The 15,109-nt window shown below is 37.0% G+C and overlaps 1 protein-coding gene across 3 annotated transcripts in view; it reads right to left on the bottom strand.

Moving 5' to 3' along the window:
* LONRF1 (LON peptidase N-terminal domain and ring finger 1) overlaps positions 1–15,109 on the bottom strand; it is a 44,362-nt gene that overhangs the window by 12,869 nt on the left and 16,384 nt on the right. The window contains exons 4-10 of one of the 3 annotated variants that reach the window (XM_068532249.1): positions 13,239–13,388; positions 12,477–12,717; positions 12,282–12,402; positions 10,872–10,986; positions 7,617–7,738; positions 5,060–5,218; positions 4,785–4,947 (exon numbers count right to left, since the gene is read on the bottom strand). In XM_068532249.1, coding sequence (XP_068388350.1) covers positions 4,785–4,947; positions 5,060–5,218; positions 7,617–7,738; positions 10,872–10,986; positions 12,282–12,402; positions 12,477–12,717; positions 13,239–13,388 — 1,071 coding nt within the window. The remainder of the gene's footprint in view (positions 1–4,784; positions 4,948–5,059; positions 5,219–7,616; positions 7,739–10,871; positions 10,987–12,281; positions 12,403–12,476; positions 12,718–13,238; positions 13,389–15,109) is intronic. The other 2 variants (XM_068532250.1, XM_068532251.1) reach the window with 2 other exon arrangements.

The raw sequence follows: 15,109 nt of genomic DNA, 5'->3' as shown, positions 1-15,109 counted from the left end.
TTTTATTTTTGAAGGATTTGAAATGAAAAATAAAACCAAAGTTGAAAAAGCATCTGCTTTTTCACAATAATGTGAATGTGCTTAATGCCACTGAACTGCATATGTAAAAATGGTTAAAATGGTAAATTTTATGTCATGTATATTTTACCACATGAAAAAATTTTAAAGAAAGGTAGAAGAGCCATATGATTCAAGAATTCTGGTCTTGGAATTGGCTATACAAGATTCAGTCCTCTGCTAACACACATTGGTCTTGATATGAGCAAGAAATAAACTTGTGGGGCTGGGATCAAGATGGTGAAGTAGTAGGATGTGAAGCTCACCTTCTCCCTCAAATACATCAAAAATCTACATGTGGAATGAGTACACGTGGAATGATTCTCCCAGAATATCTACTGAACACTGGCAGAAGACCTCAGACTGCTGAAAGGGCAAGAAAATCACCATGTAACCAGGTAGGAAAAAAAGAAGACAGAGAGGGAGCTGGGAAAGAGGAAAAGTTCCTAGACCCTGGGAAGCCCCTTCACTGGCAAGGAGATTGGCCAGGACAGTAGGGAGCTTCAGAACCTTGGAGAACATAGCAGCTGGTTTGTGGCAGCCAGAGTGGAGAGAGGACAGATGGTCAGTGCTGCCACTGTGGGCTCCCCAGCCTGAGATGCATGTCAGCCGGGGCTGGGTGCTGGTACTCGGGCTTCAGAGATCAGACCCAGCGAGAGGACTGGGGTTGGCTGTGTGGAAACAGCCTGGAGGTGGTAGCTAGAAATCTGGTGCAACCAGAACTGAGTGTGTATGAGGAGGAAGCCTGGGTCGCCTTAGAGGCCAGGTGCCATTGTTTGGGGGGTGCTCAAGGGGAGGGGTGGGACCTGCCATTGTAGCCTTTTTCCCGTGTGTGCGCTCGCAGAGGGCAGGGTACCGCCGGCATGTGCTTGAGAGACTGTCACAAGCTGCCACTGCCTCCCTCCCAGACTCCAGGAGCAGGAGTGGGTTCAAGCCACCTCCCGCCTCCCCTCCCAGGGCCAGGCACCAGTGACTGCATCTGCACAACCCCTAACAAGGGGATAACAGCCAGCACACACTGAGGAAAGAGGCGACAGGCATATAACAACCCTTGCACCAAATATATTAAACCCACACACGCTACACAGGGACGCCCCACATATAAATAGACCTCCCAGACCACAGTAGATAATTGTTTCTCCTAAACTCACAAAGTAAGAGAAATATAAGTAAATTAAGAAGCAGAGGAACCACACTCCCAGTTAAAAGACCAAGAGAATTCCCCTGAAAGAACAATGAAGTTGACTTCTTCAGTCTAACAGACTGAGTCAGAAAGGAGGTAATGAAAATATGGAAGGAATTAAGAAAGGCTATTGAGAGAAATGCAGATTACTGTAAAAAGGAGCTAGAAACTATAAGAAACAAAGAAATTAGAAAACTCATTTGCATAGACAAAAGCTGAGCTAAAGACAATGAATAGCAGAATGAATAATGAAGAAAGAATAAGTGATTTGCAAGATAGAATAATGGAAATTATCTAATCAGAACAGCAGACAGGAAGCCAAATGAAAAAAAAAAAAGAAAGCAATATAAGAGACCTGTGGGATGATGTAAAGACAGTGTGGTACTGGCACTGGAACAGAGTAGAGCCCAGAAATAAACCCACACACCTACAGTCAATTAATCTTCAATAAAGGAAGCAAGAACATACAGTTGGAAAAAACAATCTCTTCAGCAAGGGGTGTTGGGAAAGCTGGACAGCTGCATGTAAATCAGTGAAGTTAGAACACACCCTCACACCATGCACAAAAATAAACTCAAAATGGCTTAAAGATTTAAACATAAGACATGACACCATAAAACTCCTAGAAGAGAACATAGGTAAAACATTCTCTGACACAAGTTGTACCAATGTTTTCTTACCAAGGCAACAGAAATAAAAGCAAAAATAAACAGATGGGACCTAATTAAACTTGTAAGGTTTTGCAGAGCAAAGGAAACCATAAACAAAACCAAAAGGCAACCTACAGAATGGGAGAAAATATTTGCAAACAATGTGACCAACACAGGCTTAATTTCCAAAATATATAAGCAGCTCATACAACTCACCAACAAGAAAACAAGTAACCCTATTGAAAAATGGGAGAAGACCTAATTAGACATTTCTCCAAAGAAGAAATACAGATGGCGAAGAGGCACGTGAAAAGTTACTCAACATCACTAATTATTAGAGAAATGCAAATCAAAACTACAATGAGGTACCACCTCACACAGGTTAGAATGGCCCGTGTAGACCATTAAAAAGTCTACAAATAACAAATGCTGGGCAGGATGTGGAGAAAAGGGAACCCTGCTGTACTGCTGGAGGGAGTGTAAGTTGGTGCAGCCATATGGAAAACCAGTATGGAGGTTCCTCAGAAAACTAAAAATAGAATACCATATGATCCAGCAATCCCACTCCTGGGCATATATCCAGAGAACACCATAATTTGAAAAGATACATGCAACCCCTATGTTCTTAGCAACACTATTCACAGTAGCCAAGACGTGGAAACAAATGTCCGTGGACAGAGGAATATGGATAAAGAAGATGTGGTACATATACACAATGGAATAATACTCAGCCATAAAAAAGAATGAAATAACCGCAACTTAGATGCAACTAGAGATTATCATACTAAGTGAAGTAAGTCAGAAAGAAAAAGACCATATGATATCACTTATGTGGAATCTAGAATATGACACAAATGAACCTATCTACAAAACAGAAACACAATCACAGACTGGTGGTTGGGTTGCCAAGGGGGAAGGGGCTGGGAGAGGGATGGAGTAGGAAGTTGGGGTTAGCAGATGTAAGCTTTTATATATAGCATGGATAAACAACAAGGCCCTACTGTATAGCACAGAGAACTATACTCAATATCCTATGATAAACCATAATGGAAAAGAATATAAAAAAACAATGTCTACATATGTATAACTGAATCAATTTGCTGTACAGCAGAAATTAACACAACACTGTAAATCAACTATACTTCAATAAAAAAAATTTGATCAAAAAAAAAAAAAAACCCCAGAAAATAAACTTGTGACTTGTTAAAAACTATTACCAAAAAAAAGTATCTGCTTTCTACCTTTACAAAATTCAAGGGACCAAACCATGAACTCTAGTAAACAGGGAATGATAAAAATAAAAGTCTGAGTTAGAAAAAGGCGCTAAGAAGTAGGCAGAAGTTTTAAAGGCAAGCTTTTAAAGTTAAGGAATTTCATTGCAATAACAGAATTTAAAATTCATCAAAGGTCACAGAAATTAGAATTACTACACCAAGGGAAAAAACAACTGATATAAAAAACAAATTTGAGAAACTTTTCCAGAATGAACAAGAAATCATTATATAGATGAAGAAAAATTATGAGACATTTCTAAGACCACAATGACATAGAGAATTCAGTTTCCTAAACATCAAATCCATAATACTCTCAATATGCTAATTTACTGTCATATATTTATATATAGTCATAAGATTAGCCACATACTCAAGGAATTTTATCAGCAAATCCAATATATGAAGATGTGAATTTACATAAAAGTAAAATAAGGTTATTAGTTTTACAAAGAATATCACCTTTTAGCAAATAATTCCATTAACCAAATATTCCTAAGGCACAGACTGTATCAGTCAACTCAAAATTCCAACTCATACAATACTTTTGGCTCACTGCACAAAGCAGACTTTCCCCATAACATCTTTATAATAAGATAGGACAGGTAATATCCGATTAATCAAGTTTATCAGCAGAGAAGCAATATGATATAATGATAAAACATAGCACTTGGAGCCAGAGAGCTGGTTTTAAATTATTTTTTTACACTACCTATAGGATCTTTGGCAAATTAATACTCCTCAGTTCTTTCCTCATCTGCTAGCTATCTCATAGCGTTTTGAAATTTTAATGAGCCACTGTTTGTAGAAATGCCTAATGTCAACATTGAATAAGTGCTGACTGAGATGAAGGGCTCAAACAGATCAATGAACAAGTGAGAGTGTAAGATCTATGTTTTTCTAATGCCCTTCCAAAGAAAATTGCCTTTCATTTGATATTTACAGTATCACAAATCATTTTTCTGGTACCTAAACTAATTGCAGATGGTAGAGTAAGTACTGGAAATACCAAAAGGGCAGCATTAACCCTATTAGCATTAACCCTAAGAAAATTTTCACAATAACCCTCCGCAGGTAAGATATCACCAACAATTATACGGACAGTGCTTTATCTGTGATGCCCTAGAGTTAGACACAGTTGGGTGCTGTGTTCAGTTTTAGGTTATCTTAGGCATATCTTAATATAGAACAATTCTTCCAGGATTTTATGTGTTTACATCAAAGTTCAATCTACTGATGATTACATCAGCTTTGACTACTAATAAATTCAGTTTAAAAGGGTAGGAATTAGCAGGTTTCATAACTTACATGGATTGGAAGTTCAATTGAATCCACTGCTATTGTTAAGCAATTACCATGCGAATACACATACATTCTAGGCACTGTGCTGGCTGTCAAGCCAGTAGAAATGAACAATATATCTAGGTGCTGGTCTCCGAAGTTCTCTTGGAACTCACGATGGTTAAGAGCAAGACGAGGAAAAGGTAACTTGGAGCTAATCTGTTTAAGTATTGAGGGTCTCTGACAGGAAGAACTGGTTAATGTTCCTATCAGCCTTTATGCGTGTACAATGCCTAGGACACAGTATACCAGAGCATGCTGAAAAAGAATAGTTTTTAATACCTTAACATCTTCCAGATATTCAATGTCTGCAGTGCAGTATCCATCTTTCATCCCTCTTTTTAAAACCCTAAACCGCTTTCCTCCAACTGTGTCAACCACAGACCTCCCATCAGGCAAGAAATGTACATTTCTAATTTGTAACATACAACCATAATCTGCAAAACTAAAGGAAAAACTCCAATTAATATCAAAGTTCAAGCAACAAGCATGCAAGTTCTCAGCAATATTCAAAGAAAATTCCAGAATCAATAAAAATATTTACATAAAAAGCATACCCATTTTGTGTATCGCTGACACACATCCCAAACTGTTTAGTTCCAGTCTGTATACTTCTTCGAATCATCAATCTGTATCTTGGCTCAAATACATGAAGAGGGCAAGGCACAGTGGGGTAGGCCATAGTGCAAACAAATATTGGAACATTCTTGGTCAAGCTGAAGAAGAAAAAAGTTTCATTATTATATATCAGGACATACAACAAAAATGAGTGAAGCTTGCAACAGTAATAATAGGCAAATTCACTCTAAAATCAGGTGATTTTTATTTTTGGTAAGAAAAGGAATCAGCATCCTTTTCATTTAAGCTCATACTGATACAATATTAATCCTAAAAATCTGCTGGTGATCCTCTTACTAGTAAATTTGAATTTGATATACAAAGTTATCATATAGAGCTAAGTATCTTTATGAATCACAAAGCAATTGATTATAATTACTATTTTATATTAAAATCTGTTTAAAATATTTCTAACATGACAGAGTTAGTATACTCTTACTCTTAGATAACAATAAGAAAACGTGAGGTCCCACAAAAGACAAAAAGCAAATCATTCAAAATTTTTAGGCATTAAAATATTTTCATATTAACAAAAACAGGTAATTCAATGAGATAACATTTTTTCCAGATAATTAAAATGACAACACTGTTATTGCCATATTGGCAAGAAATGTGAAGGATAAAGGCAGTGCGCAGCTTTGGCAAGGGTGTGGGAAAACTGGCAGTGTGAATAGCACAACCATGCTGAAGAAGAATCTGGCCATATGCATCAAACGCTTTCAAAAAGATTCATATCCTTTGAACCAAAAGGCTCACTTTTTTCCTGCAAGTACTGTAAGAATGTTCAACATAGCACTGTGTATAGTAGCCAAAACTTAGAAGCAAAAAGAGAAGGCCAGTAAAATAAATTATGACGTAACCATAAAATACTACGTTTAAATGTTCAGATTAATGAGAAAAGGAAGTTACAGAAATGATAGGATTAAAATGATCCCATCTTTATTTAAAATGTATTTATATACATTAAAATTGGGAAGGATATATGCCAAAATACCAATGATGATTACGTTTGGGTTACAGATTATGGCTCCCCCCCCACTAATATTTTCTAGTCTTTCTTCAAAAAGACCACAAATTACTTAAGTAAAGGCAATATTTAATACACACGTTTAACATACCAGTCCTAGTTCCTCTACTTTTAAAACTGTATATTCTGCCTTCATTGAGCACTCTTATGAACATAAAAACTGGGGGGGGGGGGAGCCAGTATACCTCTTAATTAGCAAAACTTGTAAGTACCAGGGGATGAGCTACCCCTTAAAATAACAGCCCTGTTAGTACACAGCAAGATTCCCTGAAGCCTTTCCATCACACTCAGCTTCCCTCACATCACTACTCTTTCTGTCATCCATGGATTTCCACTCTTCTGTGAGGGGTCTGGTCCTGTCACTATGTTTTAGTATTTCAAAAATATATCTGAAGCATTCTTATATCCTAGCTTTTTGCAGTGTTGGTCAAAAAGGCTTATAATCCTCACATCAGAATATTTTCTATCATAAAATCACCCACTAAAATATCAGTTCCATGAGGAGACAAATCAATATCAACTTCTATAAAGAAAAGATTAGAAACCTTTCTTCTATTGAAGGCCACTGGCCCAATGAAGACATTTGGTAGACACATATTGAAAAGGAAAATCTGCAAGCACAATTATTTTTTTCTTAGAAAGTTAGAAATATAAAATGTTTAATCTGTATTTTTAAAAAATAGAAACAGCATATAAAAATGACCATTTTGTTCTTTAGTGTCCAGTTAAAAGTAAGAAATTAGAAACCATGAAAGAAACTTGGACACTCAAGAAGAGACTGGTGAAAAGACAGGGGAAGAGAAAGGAAAAAGAAAGGTAGAAGAAAGCTATACAGAGCAACAAAAGCATGTCCAACCTACCCAGCCCCAATTAGCTTTTATGTGCTCTTACTAGTGGTACCACTGAATCCCAAAGTTACCACCAGGTTTTTCACCTTGCTGATACTAAGTCATTTCTGCTAACAGTCAATATCTTCATTAATTGAGAATTTAGCCCCTAAGTCACCCCTTCCAATTTCAGTCTCAGGCCTCAAGGTCCCACCCCCTTCAAACCTCTGATTGGCTAACCCTCCTGCCAATCCAGGCCATTTATCCTCCACCTTGCCCCTGCACCACCATGATTGATGCCTGAGGGATGCAGTTCCCAGCAACCACCTCACTGCTCTCCATTCCCGATTGATTCCAGGGCCTGATGTCACTGAAGGAAAACCCTCCTCCACCTAAAACACTGCTTCAGGGCAGAGAGCTGAGTCAGTCACTCCCAACAGAACATCTAGAAGTTACCAAATGAACTTTTAAAAACTTCCGTCTGTTGAGGACAGGGGAAGCTGGCCAATATTTGTTTAAAATATGCCTTTGACTACACTGGGTTGAACTAAAGACAGAACCCAGCTTGCTGTGAGGCTTCTTACTATTTCAAAGGGTAGTAGTTCGTAATTTGATTGTTAATTTTTATGAGAAGAAACTTACTGTGAGAGTTCAGCAGTTTCTTCATCATATATTTTTTTTCTCTCAGACAGTTCATCAGGCAGATACTTCACTATTAAATCTTCCAACAGCTGTGTGACACAGTACCTCCTATCTGCTAGATACTGAAAAACAATATTATTTTACATTCCAGTGCTTTTTTTCCTACAGTATAAAACAGGCAAAACAGTTTAACTTGATATAGTAAGGTCTTTATTACATATTTATACAGTCAGTTCTGAATTAATTAGTGAGGGGGACCATTACAATGGATGGTGCTAAACAGGTAAACCTGCCTGAGGCTTAGCTCAAGAGCATTAAAGACACATACTTGCAACCTGAACCAAGTTCTGTATATAAGACCCTTGTCTTGCTATGATCATACATCTTTATTAGCAGCAGTCAGCGCTGCCCTGCCATCTCCCACACCAAAGGCCAAGTTCCATCTCACAGTGCATGAGTATCTGAAACTAGCATTTGAATTGAGAAACAAAAATAAGATAAGGAATGAAGAAAATGATGCATTTGCCTTATTTAAGAAAAGCAAAACTACTCCCCCTTTTTTGTCCCCCATTTCAGTGGCAGAGTTTCCAGGTAATTTTTCTTTCAGATTTTCCTTCCATTGTCATCCCACTATGACTAATGATCCCCTTATTAAGAGGCTGCTTTTCCTATGTGAGCCACCCTCTGTATAAAATGGTCCATTTGTGCCACTCCCTTAATACTCTGAACACTGCCACCCTCATGCGTTTTTGTGTTATTCTCTCTTCCAACTGCCAAAAGCCATATGACTATCCTTCAGGGTCTGGCTCCAATTTTACCTTTTGCATAAAGTGTTAATTATTTTTTTGTTTCCCAAGAATCCCTTACTTAACCCTTTACCATATAAAAGGCAGTTACCACCTTTACCATATAAAAGGCAGTTACCATACCCTGCACTATATTACATGGACAGGGATACATTATATCTCTGTAACTAAACTAAGAACTGCATAGGGCCAGGGACCAGGTCAGTGTGTGTGCAGGATTTTGGACCAAAAAAAAAAAAAAAAAAAGCCCAATACCAATTATTTAATAAAAGTAATGAGGAAAAACTCTTGGGAGACAATCACAAGATAAAGAGAAGCCACCTTTTTCTCTGTAGATCCAGCAAAAAGTTTTGTCATTATCCAATGAAGTACAGAGTAGGAAATATGAATGGTGGGGAAATGGGTTATAGTAGTGGTTTTTAAGGTTTAGCATGAACCAGGGCTTGTTAAAATGCAGATTGCTGAGCCCCACCCCAGGGTTTCTGATTTAGTGGCTCTGGGGTAGGGTCTGAGAATCTGTATTTCTAAGAAGTTCCCAGGGGATACAGATGCTGCTGGTCAGGGGAACATACTTTGAGAACCATTGGGCTGTAGACTAGAGAGACGTACTCTTGAGCAGATAATATGTACACACATAACTGAAGAGTTTATTATAAAATTAATCAAATGACAGATACTATAAAAGCAGTTTCATTACCGTTTTCTATTAAATTAAGATGTTTTAAAATTTAAGACTCATGTATTAAATTTGGGAAGTACAGCCTCTCTTACAGTACTGGTAAGAATCTATTTTTTGTACATTACTCGGAACCTAGGCAATTTGGCAATTGGTTTTAGTAGGAGTCTTATAAATATACATCCTTTGATCCAGTAATTCTCCTCCCAGGAATTTACCCTAAGAGTCAAAGACACAAACCACAGTGTCAAAAGACACAAACCACAGTATACTAAAACAAAACAAAACAACTTACATACCCAACAATAGGAAAATGTTACATCACTGGACTAGTATACTGCTACTGCTTTAAAATGTATTCAAATGAAAAAATGAGCAAAATGAAATGACAAGTAGGAGAAGTAGAAAACTGTAGAGCACGTCAATTTTATCCTTGTAAATATATATTTAGACTTTACCAATTATATTATATAGGGTGTCTTCAGGTCAGGACAAAGGATAAAGTTATTTTTAAACAGTATGTTATGTTTTAAAATAATATCCTTATTTTATTTTCCTTAAAAGTCCAGACATTTTTTCAGGTGAGAGAACTCTAAAGCAATGTATCTAAATGTTAATCTGAAAAAAGCATAATAAATATATGAGCGTATCTAAAAACTCTGGAAAACCAGGAAGGACAGCATGTTTAGAGTACTTCACCTGAAAACATTGAGTATACTAGTTGAAATAACTAACAAACTCTTTAAGAAGGAAGTTTTTTTATCTTATGTTTCCTGACTTTGTGAACATTCTTTATGTGGTTTTCTGTTTCACTACATATAGGCTGGTTATGCTGTAACAATACATACATGCCATAGGATATCTGTACAGAGCTATGTTTTATGTATAGGAAATAACTGTGTTTTCAATAGCAAAATGGTTTTATCAATTTTTAAATTATTTGGAAGACACTTCTTTTCTTCAAACAATCCAGGGACAGAAGCACTCTCCCTGATCAATGCTACTACTGCAACTGGAACTCAGAATTCGAAGGCTTTGGCCTCACCTTTGGGGACTTCACGTCACTCAAGCACGACTGAGAGGGTGTTGCTCTCCCACTGGTTATGGAAGATACCCACCTGAGATGCAGCTGTTTGCTAATGCAGGTGATTAGTGCTTTTCAGTTACTAGACAAGGAGGGAAGTGGGAAGCTGTGCCTCCCTCTCTTCTCGCCAGGCCACCACTTTCTAGAGCTGTGCTGTCCAATGCGGTAGCCACTACTCACATGTGCCTACTGAAATGTAAATTAATTAAGATTAAACAAAATTTTAAATACAGTTCCTTCTACACATGTGGCTGGTAGCTACCATGTTGGACAGCATAGATACAGAGCAGTTCCATCAATGCAGAAAGTTCTACTGGACACAGTTGCTCCAGATGTTAAGGGGATTGGACTAGACCTGAAAAATGGTGGTGGGAGGCAGGGCAGTTGGGCTTCCCCAATGCTGTCATCATTAAAATTCAATAGATTCCTGACCAGGTACTTGACCACACCTCCTTTGTTTAAAAAATTAAGTAAGGGGTCTTGGCCTTCAGACCCTCCCTGCTTTCTCCTCCCCTCTCCCAACTCACTTTTCTCTAACACTAGCATACGGGTAACGAAACAGAATCCCTTTTGGTCATTCAGCATATACAATGTAATTCTGAACCTATTAATCATTGCCATGGCTGAATAAAATCAAACCATGTTGCTACACTTAAGACCAATAAACAGATAAGCATAAAAATGTTTACCTCTTTTAAGCTTTCTTTACAAAGGGGACAGTATGGTGTGTGATCTAAACAACGCTCAAGACAATTCTTACAGAATGAATGTCCACAAGGGGTTGTTACTGGCTCGAAAAACAACCTGAAATCAACCAAAATACATGTTAGTTTTCACAATAAACTATCCATTGGAAAAACTGAACGAACTAATAATGGAACCATAACACTAATCTCTCTTTAGAGTAGAGGAGGAAGAAGGAGGGTCTGGTGGGCAGGAGAGGAGAGAAGGGGCAGTGGTAAATACAAGTATATCCTCCTGAAGCGTTTAAAAGTTCACCATCCACAGAGGTACCCTGCACTGGGGGCCTGGAGCTGTACTAACATAACCGCCACTCACACGTGGCTATGGTGCCCTTGAAATGGGGCTGGTCCAAACTGAGATGTGCAGTGCATCTAAAATACACACTAGATTTCAAAGACTTAGTGCAAAATTAATGATGTAAACTGTATCATTAATAATTACTCATTTGTTTTTGTACAGATTCTTTTATCATCACTTTAAAATTGGTTTTCTTAATAAGCTTATAAAAGCCTTACTATATGAAATTCACAAAATAATCCACTAAATTATTACCATTGAATCCTAAAGAAATAGGAGGCTTAATATTCAAACAATATGGAAAAACTAATTTTTCTTACATTATAATTATTTCCTGAAACATGATACTTTGGAAGTTCCTAGAAGTACTGTTAGATGTATAGGTACTTCAGAAATCATCTAGGTCTAATCCCCTCGCCTCACAGATGAAGAAGCCAAGACTCAGAATTAAGGGACTTGCTCAGAAATACCTCTCGTCACCCCTGGCCTGGTGTGGACAGTGCCGGGTGCTTTACACCGTTCCCTTGCCTCCAGCACAGTTTATGTACCTGGAAAATGTTCTTTTTAAACTATCAGTCTTAGAATTACAAGCATTCTACATAATGGAAATCCTTATCCAATGTTACTTAAAAAAAGATTTTAGAGTTAAGATATATAAACAAGATAGAATCACATACACACAATACATCATTGTATTCTTACCCAAATCTAAAACCATGGAGTCTCAATAATAACATGTAGAGCTTTTATAGTACTTTACAATTCCCCAGATACTTTTTATATTTTAGTCATCTGATTCTTACAGGACTTCAGTATAGGCTATGCAAACCCTGACCCCACTTTCTAAGTAAGGAAAAGCTCAATAAGGTTCAGAGATTACATTATTTGCCTAAGATGTGAAAGGGAAACCTAGGACTAAAATTCATATATTTTGATTTTTAATCCACTGTTCTGTTACTTCACATTGCCTGTTATTAGAGTAGATTACCTTTATCTACTCTGTACTTTATTTACATTAATATAAAATATTCATCTTTTATAAAATTGTACATACTTACCTCATGCAGAGAGAACACTCAAAATCTGAGACATCTATTAATTCTTCTGGGATGTCACCGTAAGTTAATGAAAACGTACAGACTTCATTGGGAGTTTCTATTAAAACAGAGATGGGGTTATCTTCTTTAGGAAGAAGTTTGAAGGCCATTCTAAATAAATCAATGTGTTTTATATGAGTGTAGTGAAATTTTTACCTCCCTGTCTTTTCAGCTTATTTCTTCCATCTTCATTTACAATCACATCCTGGTCTAAGAGAGACAGCTTTCTTTTCAGCAGAACACCTTTCTCTTGAACAGAGAGTGAAGGTTCTGAGGACACTCTTTTTAAACAATCCTCTCTGGCAGGCATGTCTGTTGAATTTATAGCCCGTGCTGACCGAGCATGGTTTAGGCTTCCTTTGACAGTCTCTGAAGTGACCTCTGCTATTTCTTCATTCTACAAAAAATACAACAAATAAGGGTAACTAACTGTATTTCTTTACTATCCTTATTCTCGCCAGAACCAAACTGAAATTTTGATGTCTTAAAATGTTCATTTTATTGTTCATTTAAACAGCACCAACTTTTAATTCTAAAACCCTGGCAAGTAAGTGATTTTTGCCAGTACTTAGATAGCCCTGGACATCAAGCTGGCTTACATCATAATAAGGTTAAAGCAGTTATGCTAATATAGTTCCTACTCCAAGGAAACTGAAATAAACACAATGTTCTATATTTTCCAAGAGACTGAAAGTTTTCTGACATTGAATGACCTAAATTTGTGATTAATGAGCATATACTTTACATAAAAGTTTTCAGTATAAAATAAAAGGCCACAGATGAAATTCTATTAAGACAACGCTTACTAGGTTGAAAGTACCTAAACAGATTTTAGTACTTGAAACTAGAAAGTGAAGATCTTATCTTGTAAAGAAATGGATACACTAGGCCCATGATTGTCTTTACTCACCCCCTTACCTGCTCTGGGCTAAGCTCACTGGCACAATGAGACTCTTCTATTACTGAAGGAAAACCAAAAGGTTTGTTTTTAATACATGGTAATGAACTCCAGGAAGGGTCCTTCAGGCCTTCTTTTAAGTTTTCAGGTGATAATAAATCACATAAAATCTGTAAGAGAAATATTATAAAAAGTAATGAGAAATATAAAATATTTGGTTGAGGATAATTTAATATAAAGTTACCTAATATTTAAGAATTTGGGGGAAATTTGTAGCAAATAACTTAATATGGAGTATAATCTACAAAAATATCAAATTACTATATCATACACCTAGAACTAATATAATATTCCGAGTCAGCTATCCATCAATTTAAAAGAAAAAGAAAGAAAACTTGTAGCCAACTTTATTTTTAATGAGCAGGGAAGGAAAAGGTTAAGTAAAAAGCAGAACTTCCATATTGATTAAAAAGTCTTGCAAAACCAAGGTGTGCCTCAGTGGGGTCAAATCACCTCAAATACACGATTCAAAAGGAAGGCACGGGGTGGTGAGTTTAGTAGCCTGAGAAGGTACCCAAGGTAAAGGTTGACGTTTTATTTATTTATTTATTTTGGCCGCACCCCGAGGCATGTGGGATCTTATTAGTTCCCCGACCAGGGATCAAACCCGTGCCCCCTGCATTGGAAGCACGGACTCTTAACCACTGGACTGGCAGGGAAGTCCAAGGTTGACGTTTTAATATGAGGTTTGTAGAAAGAAGAGATCTTAAGTGGAAAATATTTACCTTTGAACATCAGTGAGTCCTATCCTGTCAAAATAGTTCATGGTTCATCCCAATGTATATTTTAAGGTGGACTTAAGAGTGTTTATGTGAACTTGCACCTTTAACTACAAAACTCTAAAATTCCATGTGTTTACACTGAATTTAGTTTCTCCCTGAACAAGTGACCTGCACAGTCAGTCACCACTGCCCACCATTAATTGTGGCACCAAATGGCAGCTGTCCGATATGAGAGGCAGCTGCAGTATCAAAATCTTGGGTGCTTTTCTCAGGAATATGTCTAAAACTCTCAAAGAAGCAGGGTGGTTAAGACAGAGGAAGAACCTGGCTACAAGGAAATGAGAGGGATTCAAATTTGTTTGCTTGTCAAATAAGCTGTGTGTATATGTACAGCAGACGATTTCTTAAAGCCTCAATTTGGAGGTTTGGTTTTTCAGCTGTACTGTGTCTCAATACACAAAAATCAGAATTTTTCATGAGTCTTTACAATGTAATTAAAAAGGAAATATATACAATGTAAACAAAAGTGTGTGTATCTGTATGTGCTCAAGCAATACCCCATCTATAATGAACAAACATTTTAAAATTTGGGTATGTTTTTACATTTCCCGATTTTAAAAAAAGGTATTAAACACACACCCATCCTAGAACACAGCAACTCCACTCCTAGGTATTTACTGAAGAGATATAAAAACGTATGTCCACAAAATGACTTGTATAAGAATGTCCATAGCATCAACTGGAAACAATCGAAATGAAAATCGCCACTAACTGTGAATATCACAAACTGTGGTGTGTTCATACAATGGGATACTTGGTAAACAATAAAAAAGAAAAAAATTACTGGATGTATCTCAAAAATATTATGTTGAGCAAAAAAAGCCAGACACAAAAGAGTATGTAGACACAAAAGAGTATATGCTGTATGATTCCATGTATACGAAGTTGTAGAATAGCAAAACTATTCTATGGTGATAGAAATCTGAGCGGTAGTTGCCTCTGGAAGCAGGGAGATCGGGGATTTGCTGGAAAGGAGATGAGGGAACTTTCTAGGATGATGGAAATATTCTATTGATTGGGGTGCTGTTATGTGACTGTATAATTTCTCA

Source organism: Eschrichtius robustus, chromosome 21 (assembly GCF_028021215.1).
Source record: "Eschrichtius robustus isolate mEscRob2 chromosome 21, mEscRob2.pri, whole genome shotgun sequence".
NCBI lineage: Eukaryota > Metazoa > Chordata > Mammalia > Artiodactyla > Eschrichtiidae > Eschrichtius > Eschrichtius robustus.
Note: the sequence above shows the minus strand (reverse complement) of the source record. Positions and strands in the feature narration are given on the sequence as shown.